The 19,117-nt window shown below is 53.8% G+C and overlaps 1 protein-coding gene across 1 annotated transcript in view; it reads right to left on the minus strand.

Moving 5' to 3' along the window:
- Positions 1-820: 820 nt before the first annotated feature.
- The window catches only part of MEF2D (myocyte enhancer factor 2D), a 30,436-nt gene continuing 12,139 nt past the window's right edge, over positions 821-19,117 (minus strand). The window contains 13 exon segments of the mRNA XM_079104502.1: positions 821-3,962; positions 4,267-4,573; positions 4,997-5,231; positions 8,479-8,533; positions 8,535-8,549; positions 8,551-8,610; positions 9,800-9,820; positions 10,273-10,463; positions 12,101-12,157; positions 12,395-12,605; positions 13,586-13,723; positions 15,261-15,464; positions 16,042-16,231. Coding sequence (XP_078960628.1) covers positions 3,951-3,962; positions 4,267-4,573; positions 4,997-5,231; positions 8,479-8,533; positions 8,535-8,549; positions 8,551-8,610; positions 9,800-9,820; positions 10,273-10,463; positions 12,101-12,157; positions 12,395-12,605; positions 13,586-13,723; positions 15,261-15,464; positions 16,042-16,095 — 1,560 coding nt within the window. The 5' untranslated portion in view covers positions 16,096-16,231 and the 3' untranslated portion in view covers positions 821-3,950.

Below are 19,117 nucleotides of genomic sequence, written 5' to 3' on the forward strand. Positions count from 1 at the left end.
GAAGCTTCTAACTAGACAACCTGTCCTTAGTCCTGGGGCTGTCTCCTCCTGACAGAGCACCTGGAGGAAACTGTCACCCTGAGACACCTGGAAGTGCTCTCCCCCAGACCATCCTTTTCCACCTGGTGAAGTGCAGGCCTCACCTGGCAGGGCCACCCCGGCCTTCCTTCCCCTCATCGACCGCACCAAAGAAACCAAAGCCCAAGCCGAAGTTATCAGAAACGTGTATTCTTTTTCTTTTAATAGTAAACCTCTTTACAACAAATATAGTGAAAGAGTTTTCAAACAAAACTCATAAGAATCTCGAGGACTTTTGTCTTTTCTTATTGTGTAGAATACTAAGAAAGCATCACCATACAGCACGAAAAGAAATATCGAAAACAAATCAACAGCCGCACACTTGGACTCGCCCTGCCCCAGGACCCAGAAGGAGCCCCAGGAGTGTGGGTGATTGTCGGGTTTGGGGGTGGGTCATCTCCATGGCCTGTTTCACCCCTCCCTTCCTCCCTCTCTCCCACCCCCTCCCTCTCAACTGGGATATGAATGGGGAAGAGAATCCAGACTCTCCACAGAACATCCAGCTTCCTGCCTCCATACAAATCCCAGTCCTTCTACTAGCTGCTTAGGGGCCGGGAGAGGCAGGGCAGGAGAAGAGGAGTTCCCAGGCTCCCTGTCTCCCTGCTCCATGAAAGCCTATCCCCCCCACCCCAGGGGATTCCAAAGAGTCAGTTAAAAATATATAGAGATATAGATATTTCTAGATACACTTTTACATCATTTGTCTCTCCAAACAAATAAATAATCAGCAAGAGAAGGTGCATTACTTCCTTCCTGTCCAAGGTGGGGAGGGAGGGTGGGGACAGGTTCAGTCTCACTGCATTGAGTGCACTGTTGGGGAAGGGAAATGGTGTGTTCCATTGAGGTGTGTGGGGGCGGTCCTCTTGCCCACTGTCCCTGAAAACTGTGGGAAACCTGGGGAGGGGAAGGGCCTTGGATGACTCCAGTGGTTACTTTGGCAAATGCCCAGTTCTTCAGAGGGAGTGGGTGGAGGGAAATTTGGCTTGTGAGAGGAAGAAAAAATTAGGTCCCCACTTGAGGTCTGGGTTCCCAGGGACCCATACATCTGGCCTGCCAGGAGCCCCTGTCCCCAAGAGAAACCTTGGGGTACTGAATTGTGGAAATGTCACATATTCACTCACAGCCCACCCCCTACTGCCAAGGACAGAGAAGAAAGGACACACACACATCCGCACATGGTAATCAAAATCCAGGTTTGCCTTTCCAAGGCAGAGGGCAAAACTGGTTAAATATTGCACCGTGAACTGCAGGGGCCCTCACCCCACCCCGCATTTAATGGTGGCCAAGCTTGACCTAGAAAGGTGGGCAGACTTATGATGGTAGGAATAGCCTGAGAAGAGACGGTCATTCGACGTTTATTGAGCACCTATCATTCAACCATTCACCCTTTCAGCATTTATTGAGTGCCTACTACGTGCCAGGCACTAGGCAAGGCTCTGTGAGCACATATGCATGTAACTATACCCTAGCTTCTTTTGAGGCCCTGATCAAGTTCCATCAATTCTTGAACACCCTCGGGGAACCTTCAGGGGAGGTGGGAAGGCTGGACATGCCACATCCATGTCTGTCAGCAGGTGGGGTGAAGCTGAGTTAGAAAGGATCACTGCTCGGCTGAGGGAAAAGCTTCGGGAGGAAGAGGACTTGAGTTGTGCTCTGAAAGCTGGACTCAGAGCGGGTACTCCATGAAGGGAACCGTGTTGTCAAGGTGTGGGGGACTAAGTGGACGACCATGTGTGGAGGCAAAGGCTCCTGGAGAGAAGCCCTGGAGAGGTAGGCTGCAGGGAGAAGCAAAAAGGCTGCTGCTGAACCCCCAGAGCTGAGGACAGCAGCAGGGAAGAAGGGAGCGGGGGTCACAGAGCCAGAAGCCAGGGCTATGGGGCTGAAGCAGCCACCTGTCCCACTGTAAACACACACCCAGCACCCAGTCACAGGGATGCCCTCAACTCCAGTCGCACGAAGATTTGTGATAACCCAACTGGGCTCAGAGGCACACAAAAGTCCATCTGCACAGCCGCACACACACGTAAATACACAGGTGCACTCAGACACAAATACCAGATGCCCTCACAAACATTCAGGTGTATATGTGGTCACACACACCCCTCTGCTTCTGGTTCCTTCCTGTGTCAAGTGTCAGAATACTGCAAGAGGCTGGGTCACAGGTGGGCAAAGACGGTCATCTACTACAAAACTGGGCCTTGTCTAACTCTACTCTCCAACTGGGAGGAAACCCCCAGGACCTGGGCTGGTGTGGAGGAGTGGGGCCAGTGCCCCCTGAAGGCGGGTGGTGGTGGAGAGCAGGTTGGGGGCTGCCCCCTCCAGGCTGAGCTCTGATACAGCCCTAGGCCTCAGGACCCCATGCTTTGAGTGCCCCTGGGCTCCTTGCACCACCCCCACCGAGGAGGCAGCAGAGCAGGGCTGACTGGGGTGGGGAGGGGTGGGGAGGAGAGGGGAGCAAGAACAACAGCAGAAGAATCTCATCTGTACAGTACGGGCCGTTTGAGTCATTATTATTACAATATACTTTGACAAAAATAGAATCTCATTTCATATCAATACAACAACAACAACAACAACAACAAAAAAAAACAGTTTCCTGGACTGTTACACCTCTAACGTTTTCCAAAGGTTGCTATTTACAATTACAGTAGCCAAGAGGGAAGGTGGGACACGGCCTGGAGGTGGTGGGACAAGGAGGTAGCGAGACAATGAGGGTGCCAAGAGCAGGGGGTGAGGAGGGGAGCAGGAGCTGGGAGGGGCTGGGGAGGGCCCGGGCGGGATCAGGGCAGCGCCCGCTACAGATGGAACTCATCTGTAGGGACTCCTGCCCCGCAGACCAGCCCAGTGTCCACTCCTCAGGGAAGCATGCGTGCAAGGCAGAGGAAGTCCCCTCCCCACACCTGCCCTCAGGCACCCCAGGGAAGCCCAGGGCCCACTCTGGCCCAGCCCTGGAGCCACCTCCCTAGAGTTCCTCTCCCCAGGTCTCCCTGCAGATTGAGGCCAGCTTTACAGGGCTAGGGTCAACTGAGGGGTGGGAGCTATTGCACTGTATATCCTAGAGAGAAAGCTGGGGGAAGGGAAGGGGCCCCCATTCACCCCTTGCCCAGCCCTTCTATCCTCCTCAGCCCTCTCCTCATGGCTCTCTTTTTCTCCAAATGTGCTTCCAGAGAGGCCCCCACCTCAAACCCCTGTCCCCAGTTCCAGGTTCCCAAGCAGCCTTCCCAGCCCAGAAGCTCAGCCAGCACCTACAACCTTGAGGTGCAGCACACAAGAGGCAGTGAGGGTATCGTGTGTGCAGGCGTATTCAGGGGCCAGGCTTGGGCCTCATGTGCCTACGGCCATGTGGAGAGCCAGCAGCAGAGAGCCTCTGCCTCCTCACACCCCGACACACGAACCACCTAGCCAGCCAACCTCGGGCCTTCAGCCTACTGTATGGGTTCTTGTTGTGTGGTAGTTTTTGGTTCTTTCCCTCTGTCTGGGGGATGGCGTGGGGGGCTCCACATGCAGGGCTCGGCACCTGTCCTTTCCCAAAGGCCTACTGGGCCCCCCGCTTCCTGCAGCATATGTGTACAACGTGCAAAGTGTCCCCCCCCTTCCCGCAAAAAGAGAGCCCCCTGCCAGTGAAAATGGTGGGGGGAAAGAAAGAAGGGATGAGAGCATCCCTCTCTCAAAAGCGAGAATCCAAATTAAAAAAAATATAATAATAATAATATAATAATAATAATAATTATACACAAATGTAACCGTCAACAGGACACGGAGCACAAGAAAGGAAGTGGGGGTCGAGCGGGAGGAGCCCAGGACAGGGAGGGGTGGGCGGTGAGATTGTCAACTCTTCATCGGGGAGGCTGAGAGGAGGGGAGTGGGAATCGTCACTTTAATGTCTGCGAAGAGAGGAGATGGAGAAGGGGGTGTGAGGGTGGCCCCAGTTACAAGTGTGTACCCCCATGCCCCTCTCCCCATGGGGCGGGACTCTAGGGGCAGGGCCAGCTGTGAGGGGGTCATCGAGCAGAGGTCTGATGCTGGGGAAGAGGGCTGGGCCTTCGCGAGGAGAAGGGCTGCCCCAGAAGGGCCGGTGGAGGGTTAGCCGGCCACAAGGCCTCTCCGGTGGGAGAGCAAGCAGGTCAGGGCACGTGGGGCAGTCCCTGGGCGGAGCAGACACTGGCAGGAGGGATGATGCTACAGTACCCAGGTGTCGAGCCGCATCCTCTTCACTGCTGAGCCCTCGGCCTCAGGCTCAGGGGCTGGGCGCAGCAGGCCCAGTGTGGGCCCGAAGTCCCCCCGTCCGTCGTCCCGGTCCCCGGTCTCATAGGATCCCCCTGCTGGGCTACTAAGACCGTCACCAGGCTCAGGGCGGGCAGCAGGGAACACAGCTGGAGGGGGAGGCGCAGGGCTGCGCTCACGGCTTGGGGACACCGGTTCTGACTTGATGCTGATGTGTGGGTGGGTGGTGACTGTGAGGGCAGCACCCACATGGGGCAAGGGGCTGCCCGGGCTGGAGGCAGGAAATGGGCATGGGGTAGAGGGGACAGAAACAGAGGGGTAAGTGACAGGAAAAGTGAGAAATCACGGACAAAGAGGAAGAAAGAATGAGAATGGGGGAGAGGAGGGAGAGAGGTGGATGAAGAGAGAGCAAAAGGATCAAACGAAGGGAGAGAAGGGAAATAAAATAAGCCACTTTAGTTCTCATTCAATCTCATGTCACCTGCAGCCCGGGGCTGGTGGGGGACGGGGCTCAGGCCCAGAGTGAATTTCCTGGGCCTGTACAGGGTACTCAGGGCTGCCATTTACTGCCTCAGAGCTTCACAAGTGGGATCCACTGATAACAGGCAGCCCTGAAGGAACCTGCTCTCTGAAGGGCCCTCCTCTTCCTCTCCTTACCCCCAGGCACCCTATGGCAGATCTCTTGAGGACTCACATGAGGTTGCTGAGAGACACAGGGACCAGGTGGGGCTGCTGCTGAGGTGGTTGCGGCTGCTGTGGCTGCTGTGGCTGCTGCGGCTGTGGCTGTGGCTGTGGCTGCGGAGGCTGCGGCTGCGGGGGCTGAGGGGGCTGCTGGGGCTGTTGCCAGGCGGTGACGTTGCCTAGCGACAGCCCCCCAGGCGAGCTGAAGGCCGGGAGGGAGGAGAGCTCTGCGCTGGTCAACTGGTAATCTGCAGCAGGGAGAAGGCAGGAGGGTCCTGGAGGGGGGCCTGACACCAGGACTGGAGAGGTGAGAGGCCAGGCAGTGTTCAATGACAGGTGTGAAGAGTTCGAGAAACCCATAAAAATTCAGCAGAGATGGCGCTCAGAGAAATGCAAGTCATAATAATAATTGTGAGGTGCTTTTTTTTTTTTTTTTCAAACAGGATGAAAAAAGGGGTGGTTGTTAAAATAGTGTTGAACTCTTTTTTAAGAAAATCATGTGTAGGTATCACTTCTGTGATGACAATTATAAAAAAGAAAAGTAAAGGGGGAGAAAAGGTAAGTAGGGAAGGTCTGTCATCACCTGTGACTCTCCAGCTGCCGTTCTGAGGCAGTGGGGACCCACAGGGGAACCCTAGACACATGAGCCCAGGAAGCAAATATACCTCCATTCCCCCTTCTGCACAGCCCCAAGAGTCTCAGATTGTCAAGATCTAAACAAACAGTAGTGGGCTCGGAGCAGTGCACTGTGCCCACATAAACAGAGGATGCGTGTTTCTCACCAGTCCTCACACCCCAGGAGCAGGGGCCTTCATGGGCACCAGGTCAGGCCAAGGCTGCACCTTGAGGGCACTCATTTTCTAAAACATCTAGCTTAATGAAGACACTGTGATGTTTGCACAGCCACAAAATAAACAGAACCATGAAAGGCTTCATGATTTACACAGCGCTGTGCTGTTTCATGTCGCATCCCGTTTAGACAGTTTAGAAAATGTCTTCCCTGAGGACCACAGTGGTGCTGCACTGTGACCGTGGGAGGGCAGGCTATGGGGGGGCGTGCCTCCCAGTCAACTCAAACTATAGTCCTCTGCTGGGAGTCCTAGATCATCGGCTCCAGCCACATTTATGCAGCGAAGATGGTGTCGCCTCTGCAACACTGCTAGGAGGCCAAGCTTCCTGGCTGCCTCCACTTATAGACCATGTGACCTTGGGCAAGTTACTTACTGTCTGCCTACAAATGGAAGGCAGTACATCTACCTACCACATCACAGATGCTGTGAGGACCAGAGAGTAACCTTTTTTTTTTCTTTTAGTACTGGGAATATAACCCAGAGGCACTTAACCACTGAGCCACATCCCCAGCCCTTTTTATATTTTTATTTAGCGACAGGATCTTGCTAAATTGCTTAGGGTCTTGTTTGGTTACTGAGGCTCGCTTTGAACTTGCGATCTCCCTGCCTCAGCCTCCTAAACTGCTGAGATTACAGGTGTGCGCTGCCATGCCCTGCTGGACCAGAGTGTTACTATCCAGAAAGCACACAGACGTATCTGGCACCTGGTAAATATTTCAAAGATTTACCTACTATTATTTTACAAATGAGATAACTGCAGCCTAGACTGAGATACTGGCCCAGTGGTAGAGCTCAGACAAGACCCCAGGACTTTCTGTGATCTCCAAACCTCATCCAGAGGTGGTCCGTGCTTGCCCCTAATGCTGACCAGTTTTTGAGATGCTTATATTTAAAAACCAAACATGGGCAAAAATGGGCTCCAGGACTATTTCCAACACTTAGTTTTATAAGCCCTTGCCCGAGGTTCCTCAGTGAGTAAATGATAAGAGATCCAACACAGTGCTGCTCTGAGCCCTGCTGCCCCCAGACTCCAGCCCTGTCTACTCTGAGGCCTGGTTTCCCAGGGCCAGAGTGTAGCCCTCAGGCCACCAGGCAGCCCTTGGTCTGCTCACAGAGCTACCACAGTCAGACCTCTGCCGCCAGTGTCAATAAGGGACCAGACCCATCTCTTGCCCAAGACATTACCGTAGTAAGAACACCCCCAGGCAGAACCTGAACCAAAGCCAGGATTGTAAACAGTGAACAACTGAACAGCAATGTGCTCACTGGGTCTTTGTTTATAGGTCCAGGGTCTCCTGAAAACACCTGTTATCTGAACTGAGGTCTGCTTAGCTACTCCTATAGCAAGAGGAAGTGGAAGCCTGGTTTCTGGGAGGATGTGGGAAATCCAACACACTTCCCAGCAGGGATCCAAGGGCAGATCCAGGGGTTCAAACTGCTTTTCATGGCACTGACAAACAAAAGTTCATAAGACTGGGCCTGCTAAATGCCTGTCCCAGGTCTCAACAACTAACTTCCCTCTTGATTCTCAAGACTGCTGGACCCAGAAGACAGAAGAAAACCACCATGGTGGGATTCCTAAATTAAAAAAATGTCTTCTAAAAAATGGTCTGAGCTTCCCTCTGCCAACTGTCCCACGCCACCCTGCCCTCAGGGAGCCAGTTCTTCTTGGTGGCCTCAAGTCTCAGCACATAGCTGAAAGACGTTTCCCACCCACTGCTCTTAGAGATGAGACTGGCCCATAAGGTAATACTTTGAAGCAGTCCTGAGCTGTAAGACATAATAACCTGGGGGTGGGCATATACATGGTTACATGGGCAAGGGACAAGGTTGACAGACAACTGGGCAGTAAACTCCCATCCCTTCATGCTAGGGATTAATCCAAGGGTGCTTTACCACTGAACTCCATCCCCAGCCCTTTTTAATTTTTATTTTGAGACAGGTCTCGTTAAGTTGCCTAGGCGGGCCTTGAACTTGTGATCCTCCTTTCTCAGCCTCCTGAGTTGCTGGGATACAGGTGTGTGACACCCCAACTAGCCAGCATTCTACATTTTTATTTGCTAAATCTAGCAACCATGGGCATGCCTTTAACCACAGGGGCTCGGGAGGCTGAGACAGGTGGATCCTGTGTTCAAAGTCAGCCTCAGCAACTTGTGAGGACCTAAGCAACTTAGTGAGACCCTGTCTCAAAATAAAATATAAAAAGGGCCGGGGATGTGGCTCAGTGGTTAAGAGCCTCTGGGTTCAATCCCCCTTACCAAAATGATCAATGAATTTAGCATCCCCTGGAGGGCTCCCCAAAATCAATAGCTTTCCTCAGATTGTGGCTTCCCTAGGTTACTTTTTTTTGGTATTAGAGATTGAACCCAGGGGTGCTTTACCACTGAGCTACATTCCTGGCCCCCCTCTTTTTTTTTTTTTAATTTTTTAGTCTTGAGATAAGGTCTTGCTAAGTTGCTTAGAGCTTCACTAAATTGCTGAGGCTGGCCTCAAACGGGATTTTCATTTTCTCAGTTTCTCAAGAGACAGAAATTGCAGGCATTTGCCACCACAACTGGCTCCCAGCATACCTAATGTTCCTTCTCTGGTCACTCATCAGTTCCAAGGCCAAGTACACACTCATATATGTCACATGAACACTCACCTGTGTTGTAGGCGGTGGGCATGGAAGAGAAGGGGAGTCCCTGGCTGAGTAAACCTTGGTGTTGCCACGGAAAACCACTGGGGTGGTGAGTGAGTGGGTAGACTGGGAGACCCCAAGGCGCTGGGCATTGTTCTGCAGAAGAAAACTGTCTGTCAGGAAGTGCCAGATGGGTGGGTTGCCATAGGCTGACCCTGCAGGCCAAGGCCAAGGTAAGGCCTCAGCATGGAGGACCCAGAGATACCCAAACACAAGTTGGTGCAATCACAGAGACACTAAGACCCATGGAGAGAAACGTGCACATGTGGATTTACTCTCACCTTCAAAACATGCAAAGAGGAAGGCCCCATATGCTGGCCCTGTGGCCACGACCCCAATACTGGCCCAGGTTCCTGGGGAAGAGTGAGAGAAGCAGAAGACAGCAGCCATCACACTGCAGAACCTGCCCTGGGAAAGGCGTGGTGGCATCTGGGAGGGGACGCGGGGACTGGCGTGGCGTGTGCCTGCGTGTACGCACACACGTGTGGGGCTCTGTCTGCTCCATCTGCCGCTGAGTCACTTGTTTATTCCAACTCCACGCTGGGGCCGAAACTGCTGCCGTGTTGGCCGCCAAAGCCTGCCTGCCTTTTCCAGTCTCTCTGGCCTCCCGTCAGGCAGTTGGGGAGGGAGGATCCCCTGTCCCATTCCTGGCTGCGGGTGAGTATGTAAGTGTTTAAGAGAGAGGAGGGAAGAGAGAGTGGCTGTGTACCTCCCTGCATACCTGTGAGAAGGGCTGAGTGCAGGAGGACACATAAGGAGATGGGGGTGGAGTTGGGGGACAGGGAAGCCCCCACAAAAGGACAACTCTGGCCATTGCTGGGCTTCAGCTTCTCCTGGAAAACTACTTTACTCTCTAGCAGGCATCCCTCCCACAAAGGTCCCTATCCTGGGTTCCAAGAATGCTGTGTGGACCTAAGCAGAGTCAGAGGGCTAGTGAGACCTAAGGCCTAAATCAGGTGTCAGGGTTGGGGCCTCTGAGGCCTGAGGATGGCCTCACTCCACTCTGCACAGATGCACATGTGTGTGCATGCACCATTTGGATGCAGCATCACATAAGGACATCCACACACGCACAGGTTCATGCACATGCATGTCTGGTCCCTCATCCCATCCCGTTCACCTCAGCTGCCCAGCTGGCACTGAGCACAGCTCCCAACAAAAAACAAACAACACACACCAAACACACAGGCAAAAAGACGAGGCACGTGCACTCCATGCTGGGGACCCAGAAGAGTGGGCTGACCCAGAATTCAAAGCACTGAGAACGTCTCATGGCCTCACTTACCAGATCTAAATGGTCCTCAGTCTGGGAGCAGAAATAAAACCAAGGGGACGGCTCAGTCTCTGGCTTCTACCCTTCATCCATTCACCTTACTGCCTAAAAGCAGGTGCTTGCCAGCCCAGGAAGACAGAGTTCTTCCATGCTAATTCTCAGAAGATGCCATATCCCAGCCACCACCAGTTAGCAACTCCACCATCTAGTCCTCAACCGCCTGCTACAATGCCAGACCCTCTCCCCATCACAGAACCTTCTTCCCACCTCCTGTCCCTTTCTACTGCCTATTTACCCTGGCATTTCCATGTTCCAACCTCTTAAATGGTCCTCAGGGAAGAAAGAGCTCACAAAAGTCCATGCATACATGATCTCTCTTGGGAAGTCCTAACTGCTGGCTAACCTTCATCTCTCCTGCAACAGGTCTGCTCTTTCCCTTCTTCCCACCCTCCCACTTCCAGCCCATGGCCCAGACACCCACTTACCAAGTGATGCATTAACCCCTTTCCTCCCTGGGAAGTGATGACCCGCAGGTCAGGCTTGCGACTGGGGGCTCCAAGCTGGGTGCTGTGGGTGGGCGGGGGTGGAGACTTGGCAGGGATGACCTTGTTTAGGCTATTGCCATTGGCTACAGGGAGGAGGCCAGGGGAAGCCCGAGCGCTGACATAGCCATTCCCTGGAGAAGAGAGGAGGTAAGGGTGAAGGGGAAAAGTGGGGCCTGCCTCACAGTCCCATCATCTCCCAAGCCAGCACCCCTCCACCAGACCCTCTAAAGCCACGCCAAGATGCCTGACATTCCCTACTACCTTCCCAGAACTAGAGGAGAGAACACCCCTGCTCCTGAATCACTGGGTTCCTTCCCTGCCTCCAAGTCACCTGTGATGGGACTGGTAGGTGGGAGCACCAAGGACAGAACTGGAAACAAACACTGCCACTGCCCTGAGACAAGAGATCTGCACCTCGGCTTCTCCCTACCGCTCTCTTCTTTGATCTCCAAAGGTCCCACAACCTGCCTTGACAGGACCCACAATGGCCAGGGTGGGGAAAGGGTGCAACCTGGAATCTAGGTCTCTTGAGGAGCCTGGTCACCAGGGCTAACCACCAACCACCTGGCTGCTCCCTCTGCCACATGCTGGGGACTCCATGATTTGAACTGATACAGGATAAGGTGCAAAGGGCCTGGGGGAAACAGGCCATTTACTGGCAGAGATGGTGTTGCTGGCACTGAGGGACTGATGACACAGCCACCACCATAATTACACTGGTAACGACAGGCATAACTATCTTTTACGTTTGCTCCACACTCCACAATGTATATAGGCCATTCACACACATACTATCTCACTTAATCTTAACATTAATCCTGAAAGACAGGGTATGTATCACTTACAGAAGAAACTTGAGCCTGGGAGAGAGAGGTGTCATGACTTGTCTGGGGCCCCAGAGTTGGATGGAGGTCAAGCAGGGTTCTCGTCTGCTTCCCACACAATGGACCCCAGGACTAATGTGTGCAACTATCTCCTCAAAGTCTACGAGAACTTCTCTGGTCCTCTCCTTGGACAGGGAGGGGTATTCATCCATTCCCCGCAACTTCCTGACCCTAGTACATGATTATTGCCAGGGAGGGAGCTGACGCCAAGCTCAGGGATTCTGGGGTTCGGAGATGTAGCAGTGACTGCAGGCAGAAATGCCACCTTGCTCTGTCCCCTAAGACCATGTTGCCCTCAAAGTGTGTGGCTGCCTCTGTCCCAATTCCCAGATCCCTCTGGGAATGGCAGGAATGTCAGGGTGACGTCAATGGTGACATTAGAAGTCAGTAACCCAGTCGGACAATGGCACAAGACAGGAGGGGCTATGGGCTGTGGGGGGCGGGGAGGTAGACAGCCTTTCTTCTATGACTTGTGTATGTGTGCCTGCCTACAAGTGCACACCTAACATGAAGATTCCCGGTGAGAGCGAGAACATGCATGTGCAAGTCTCTGCCTCCTGCTCATCCAGGGAAGACCAGGCGACCTCATCCTCAGATCCCAATCAGACACCTCTACTCAGTAGGAAAAACCTGGATTTTCCACTCCAACCGAAATGTTGGTTCTCATAGTCTGCCCAGCACTCCCCAAGCCTACGTTTCTGCTGCTCATCCATGCCAACCACTGCTGCAGACACCAAAATCCAGCGGCTGAAACATCTTCTCACTCCTGTACCATTCAGGGACTCCACTTCCCTGTGATCTTCCTCTTCTCTAATCTAGGCCTTTCCTGGTCACTGAACGAGTGAGTAGGCTTCCCCTGCGCCAGGTAGGACAGTGGCACTCACCTACAGGGCTGGGACAGGCTCCATTAGCACTGGTGAGGTCTCCCCCCAGCATGGCCCCTGGGGGATAAAGCAGAACCACAATGAGTTGGCAGCACTCCCCCTCCCACAGGGAGTCTCGGGACTGAGCAGAAGAAGGGCTACTGGGAGGAGGAGCGCTGGGCCCTTCTCTCAGGAGCTACCCAAATGCTGGAATGCTGTGGTAGGTAAAGGGAAGACCCGTTTTGGAAAACAGGATCCCAGAATCCCTTGCGTAACTCATTTTCACCTTCCCTACCCACCCACCAGCCTACTCACCTGCACTGGCTGGCCGCTGGGGCAGGCCTGGAGACACACTGTTCCTCTGTAGTGCTGGCTGCTGGGGGGACAGGAGCCGCGGGTCTGTGAGGGATGATGTCACCAGGGAAGGGGTGACCAGGGAGCCGCTGGGGTTGCTGAACTGCAGTGAGCTCTGATTGGACACGGGCACGGTGACAGGCATGGCAAAGTTGGGGGCAGGGACAGCTGACTAGACAGAAAAAGGAGGGGCAGAGTCAGGCCAGGTCAACCCTTTTCCGGGACCCATTCTGCCTGGGAGGGAAGGCAAGGGGGGGTTCTGAGTTCTGGGCTGTGCGTCCTTGGATCAGCAACACCAGCTCTCTGCCCCTGGCCTTCCTGAGGTCCTGCCTGCCACTCCTATTAAGGCAGAGGTGGTGGGAGTGCTTTGAGATCCAGGCTCTGTTCCCTGCAGACAGGACCAGGGACACCCCCTAGTGGAGGCAGGTTAGTCCTCAGCCAGGCAGGTCACACTGGGAGTAGGTTAGAAGCCCTGAGTACAGACCCAAGTTCACACACACAGAGGTTACAAGCCTGTGCCATGGGTCACGACATTACTTCTCTTGCAGTCACTCCTCCACCCAGCCTGCTGTAGAGGGAGTTCACCCACCTCATTGCCTGCCCCTTTAGCAGTTCTGCTGCCCCGAAACACAGGTGAGTGCCTTTGGTCAGGGCATCAGAGCAGCCCAAGGGTGTTTATACCAAGACGACAGCACCCTACACTGTACTGTCCCTCAAGGACCTCATGTCATCTACATATTTCTTGCTGGCAAGGGGGACACTCCGTGTCTCTCTGGCTCGTGCTTCAGCTGAGATGAGTGTCAGCACAGGTCACAGGGTTATCCTGACCAAGGTCGCAGGGTCCTCAGTGGTCACTACTATCCCCAGCATGGCTCAGAGCAGAACACCCATCAGAGGCAGCCAAGGGCCGCGCAAAGCCACACCATGCACCACAGGGAGGCCCTCCATGCGACTACTCACGGCCAGTCTATAACTCTGCATCATTTTATCAAACTCCTCGTCTATCTTTTTATATTTCTCCTCCGTCTGGGGGGTCAGGGCAAACACCTCGTCCACCTCAGGGCTCTCACATTCCCTGTGCTTCTTGTGCAGCGCCTGGGGGGGAAGGGGCCGGAAGGGGGGACCGACAGAGAGAGAGTGAGTGGGGCTCACCCCATAGCGCCGGAAGAGCCCGTCCAGCTCCTCGCTGGCGCGCCGGTACTTGTCCTCCAGCAGGGGGCTCTGTTCCAGCGAGTCCTCCCCGTCGGGCTCTGGGCTGTCGCAGCCGTTGAAGCCCTTCTTCCTCAGGGTCTGTAACCGCACCACTAAGTCAGCAGGTGAGGGTTCTCCCCGCCCACCTCCAGCCCTCCCTAGGATCCTTCAGGCCCTCCCTAAGATGACCCCAGCTTCCTTCCTCAGGTGCCCAGTGTCTTCCAGTCCCCTGCCTCAGTGCCATATCCCCCTCCATGCAATGCTCCCTTCACCCCGCTGCGTGAAGACCTACTGCAGGGGAGGCACAGGGGCCACAGAGGGGGAGGAGCTAACCCGGGAAGTGACTTTGGCAGGCATTGTGCTTCCCAAGTGATATGTGGGGAGGGCTCCAGGGGAGATGATGGCTGAGGGTCTGGAGGCCTGGGTCAGCCCTGCCTGATCACCAGTTGGTGAGGCCTGGCCAGAGGCACTGAGAGCTTCCTAGGGGAGGGTGGAAGTCAAGGGGCCTGCCCATCAGGGTAGAGACAGAAATGGAAAAGGAGAGGAGATGCAGGAAGGCCAAGAGGGGCCCGTACTTATTGACCTCACCCCAACTCTGTCCTGGCCAAGTGGCCAGAGGTTCTCCCATGAATTGTATTCACCAAAGCAACCCGAACAAAGTGGAAGCAAATTGGTGTGACCCCGGACTGCCCTTTCCATGCTCAAAATGCCTTTGTGTGGACACTTGCCTTTTTTTTTTTTTTTTTTTGGTGGTACTGGGGATTGAACCCAGGGCCTTATGCTTGCAAGGCAAGCACTCTACCAACCGAGCTATATCCCCAGCTAGCTTTGTTTCTAAAGTGAACATAAAGTTTACATTCCAGTCTAGGGTAAATCTGTGTTCTCTAATGTAAAAATAATGGAATTTCCTCCAAATCTCTGAGGTCTATGGCTTCCTGGGCATCCTTCTCTTCAGTACAATTCTGTACCCCAAGGTGCATACCCAGTGTGAGACAAGGGGCTGAGCTGCTTCATTCTGTTCACACGGACCCTTCAAAGCAGGCTCTGGCCCCATTTTGTGGAGGGGGAACCATGGTTCAGAGAGGTCAAGTCACCTACCCAAGTCCACGTGACCAAGAAAGGGCAAAGCTGAATTTTAAAGCTTGTATCCTTCAACAATTCACAATGTCACCTCTCTTTGAAACAGAAAATAGAGCCACAGGGACCCACTAAGGGACAATGATAGAGGAGAAAAGAAACAATGAAGGAGACAATAAATAAATAAATAAATAAATAAATAAATAAATAAATAAATAAATACATGAGTCAGATGCAGGAACAGACCAAAAGATGGAGAAAAGGGGACATGGACAGAAAGAGAACGCAAGAGAAGACAGCAGAGGGATGTTCTCACATGCCCGACAGACAGGCAGACAGACTCCCAGAGAGCAAGTGGGCAGCCCCACCTGACAGCTTGGGGCCCGGGCACTGGCCATACATCTATACTGCCCCTCCTTCTTCCTCAGGGCCTGGGTTTGTGTGAGAGGATGTGGGTTTACGCGTGTGTGCACAGAATGAGGGGCTCTGGGATGAGGTACGCAGTGTGTGTGCACAAGCACATGGACGCAACCTGCAGGTGGCGTCCACCCAGGCCCACCTCGATGATGTCGGCGTTGGTGCGGCTCTCGTGCGGCTCATTGTACTCAGTGTACTTGAGCAGCACCTTGTCCATGTCAGTGCTGGCGTACTGGAACAGCTTGTTGGAGTGGTTGAAGATGATGAGGGCAATCTCACAGTCGCACAGGACGCTCAGCTCATACGCCTTCTTCATCAGCCCAAACTTCCGCTTGGTGAATGTCACCTATAGGAGGGCAGTTGGTGGCCAGGTCAGACTCAGTCCAGAAGTCCCTGCCCGTAGAAGGCTGGCCACAGCCACTTCCTTGGGGAGCCCCCATTCTCAGGATGAGACAGGAGTCCCTAGTCTGAGGAGGACAGGTGAGCAACCTGGGTGAGCACATGACCAGACACAGTCACAGCACCAAAGGGGAGAGGGTTTAGCTGGCCAGGACTCTATACCCTTCTGTGCTAGGACTAGGGAGAGGTCAGCAGAGAAAAGCAGAAGGGATCCTAGGATAAGAAGAGGGAAAGGATTAATTGTGGGATTTGGCAGTGCCCAGGTGTGGCCTGAGGCCTGCATATGGCACCCACGTGGGGGCACAGGTTCATCTGGTTACAGCAGAGGCTCCCATCCTAGGACACAAGGTTCCCAGAGCTGCAGGGAGGTGAGGCTGCGCTTCTTCTGACTCAGCCCTACCCATCCTGTCACAGCCTCCAGAGCTCTCCCTCTCCCAGAAGTCCCCCTCAGAGAACCAGGAAGAAGTAGAGCAGAGGCCAGCTTCCTGCCCTCGCCTACTCTGAGGGCTCCAGGACTTCCTCACCTGTCGGTTCCGCTCATCGGTGATTCGCTGAATCTGAATCTTTTTCCTCCCCATCTTCTCTGGAGGTCCTCAGTGCTAGGGAGGGGAGGAGCTGCTGGGTGGCAAGTCTCAGCACACCTCACTCTGTGCTCATGAACGTCTGGGACCAGCGCTCAGTTCATGGTCTGCAGGACACCTTCCACACAGCCTACTGGGAGAGGAGTCACAAGAGGACTGTCAGGCCCTGCAACCCTCATCCACGCACTCCTTGGGGACGTGAGCCAGGTTTACAGCACTCCTGCAAGAGGCTGGCACCATCTCTTCCCCATCCTCAAAATGAGGCAATGCTGGCTACCTGTGGCAATGGCCTGCCAAACCAGGAACAGACTGGGACTCACACCAGGGCCCAGGACTCTGGTCCAGGCTCTTTCTGCATGGTCACTGCTGCCCTGAGACTCTAGGTCAGACAGAGGACATGGAGCACATAGCTTCTTCGGGTATGGATCTTAGAGAATACCAACATTCCCTTCTCTCCAGAGCCTGCCCTGGCTCCAGTGCCCCCCGACCTAGAACAGCAGTTCACTTTCTGGAGCCTGGTGTGGAGACACCTGCCTGGGCCAGCAAGCATGGTGTGCCTCATACCAGGATGGGGTGTCTCTGGTATCCCCTGGATCAAGAGCATATTAGAACAGGTGTAAAGCAGTGGTCCTTATACCAGCTTATGAAACCCTGGGTCCTGGGGTCCCATAATGGGGCCAGGAGCTGCAGAACCCCCACCTGCCTTCAACCAGAGCCCCCTGATGACAGTCTGATTTATTCGGCAGGCCTTGGTCTAAAATCTGTTTGGAGAAAGGGTTTTGCTGCTTAACCCAATCAACCAACCAACCAAGCAACTACTACTCCTCTATATCAGAAGTCAGCAGAAAAAGCATTTAATTTTTTTTTTTTTTTTTTTTTCTGGCAGGATGGGGGTGAAACCCAGGCTTTACACATCCTAGGCAAGTGGTGAGTTTTTTATACCCTCGGTCATGACCCCAGCAAATCTTTCTATAAAGGGTCAGACAAAACACTTCATGTTTTGTGAGCCATGTAGTCTACTACAACTCTTCCACTCTGCCACTGCTGTGTGCAAGCACCTGGTGGAGATACTGAAATGGGCGGGGCCATGAGCCAACAAAACTGTATATAAGAAGGGGCGTTGGCCTACCAGCCTCTTTCGAGCTATGGCTGGTCTAGATCCAAGCTCCACAGGCCCTGATCTCCTACTGAGCTACACACACATACACACACACACACACACACACTGGGACCCCACTAGCAGCCCAGGTAGGCCTGAGTGGCCCAGCACACTTCGGGCCAGACACCCTATTCCTCACCTAACTCCCACTGCAGAGACTCCAGCCCAAGGATTTCAGTTCCCCTGCTTCTCAACTTGGTCCAACCGATCTGTGCTTTCTAGAGCTTGGGGGAGTGGGCTTCAGGGAATGGGGAGGGCACAGAAGGCCAAAGGGGAATTCCTGGTCTAGCCTTGGAAGCCCAAATCTAGCCTGGCAAGTGCAGGGCGCTACTCCACTCCTCCAGCTGTGGCATCTACCTTCCTTCTCTCCCACCTTCCTGCCTCCCGCTGATCACCTTGTGTTCTCAGCAGAGGCTGGCCAGTTCTGTTGTCTCCTCTTCCACATCGGGAGAGAACCCTCTCTGTTCTCATGATCCTCCAAAAAAAAAAAAAGCCACTCTTGCAATATCTCTAGCACTTATCACAATGTAGTATTATTTATTACATTCTGTGCTCCTGTCTCATGCCTGGTTCCCCATGAGACTGAAAGCTTCTTGAGGGCAGGAACTACATCTGTCCTTTTCATTACTCTATCCCCTGTAAGGAGCTCAGGAAATACCTATAAAAAGACAAGACTGTCTCACGACCCTTTGAGAAGTCCTTCTTGCAGTCTAACCTCCATTAGTCCTGCTGCAGAACTAGCTCCTCTCACTCTGTGCAGCTAGAACTTGTTCCTCTACCAGCTGCCCTTGAAGCTTGTCTGTTTGGTTGTCACCCACCCTCCAGCTACCCTTGCCACCTCAGTCCTCAACTCTTCCCACCCTTGGGTTGGCTAGTGCAGCGGGTGAAACTCTAAAGTCTTCTAAGGAGCAGCCCTGAGCACATGGAGATGGAGAGGATGGGGTTGCTGAGGCAACTGTTGCCTGGCAACCAGCTCCCTGGCTGATCTCCTACACCCCCCCCCCACCCCCGCCTCATGCTGGGGGAGCTGGGATGTGAGAGGGATCAGGGCTGAAAAGGCAGAAAAGCCATAGAGACCCATGGAGCATCCTCTGATAAAGGGAAGTCAGGGTTAAAAAGACTTAGGCCCCATCTAGCCCCACTCTCTCCAAGGTGGCTCAAAGCACTTTTTATAATTCCACGTGTCCCAGGGCCATTTCCATTGCTGCTCCCCCTCTGTGCCAACACTGCCAGAGGAGGAGATGTCCCTGCCTTGGGCAGTCCTTCCTCCTATCTAACCACAAGCCCTCCTACAAAGCAGGCTCAGCCTGTACTAACCTCGTTCCCCTTTGGCCATTCCACTTCACTGCAGGTTCTCTGAAAGCCCTGGGGCAAGAACACGAACTCAACTGTGACTTTGGAAGATGGGTACCTGGGGCCTAGATGAGCTTGAAGGACCCTAAACTGACCCCAGTTAAGGTGTGGAGGCCTATCCTGCCCAGGCTTCCCTCCTACCCTATTAGGAAGATGTTAATGAACACCTGGACCTCCTTAATTAGCCCTCTGCCTAATTACTTAACCAACTGCCAGAAGCCAGAGGCCTGGGCATCTGTTCTCCAGATGTGAGCTCCCCTCCCGGCCTGGTCTGGCCCCATTCCTCTTCTCCTCAGGCCTGCTCCTCCTCTAGGAAGCCATGGCCCTCAGCTGCTTCCGCTCTCACCCATTCTCCTTCACTCTGTGCAGCCCTGGGCTTAGGAGGGCTTGGGTTGTCAGAGAGGCCAGGTTGGGCAGGGTGGCCTTCCTGCTCTGATGGCCGCAGGGCCTGTTCCATTCTGACTTCAGGCAACGGCTGTGACTCCTTCAACTGGCATCATCCTTGTC

Source organism: Sciurus vulgaris (genome assembly GCF_902686455.1).
Source record: "Sciurus vulgaris genome assembly, chromosome: 1".
Taxonomy (NCBI): domain Eukaryota; kingdom Metazoa; phylum Chordata; class Mammalia; order Rodentia; family Sciuridae; genus Sciurus; species Sciurus vulgaris.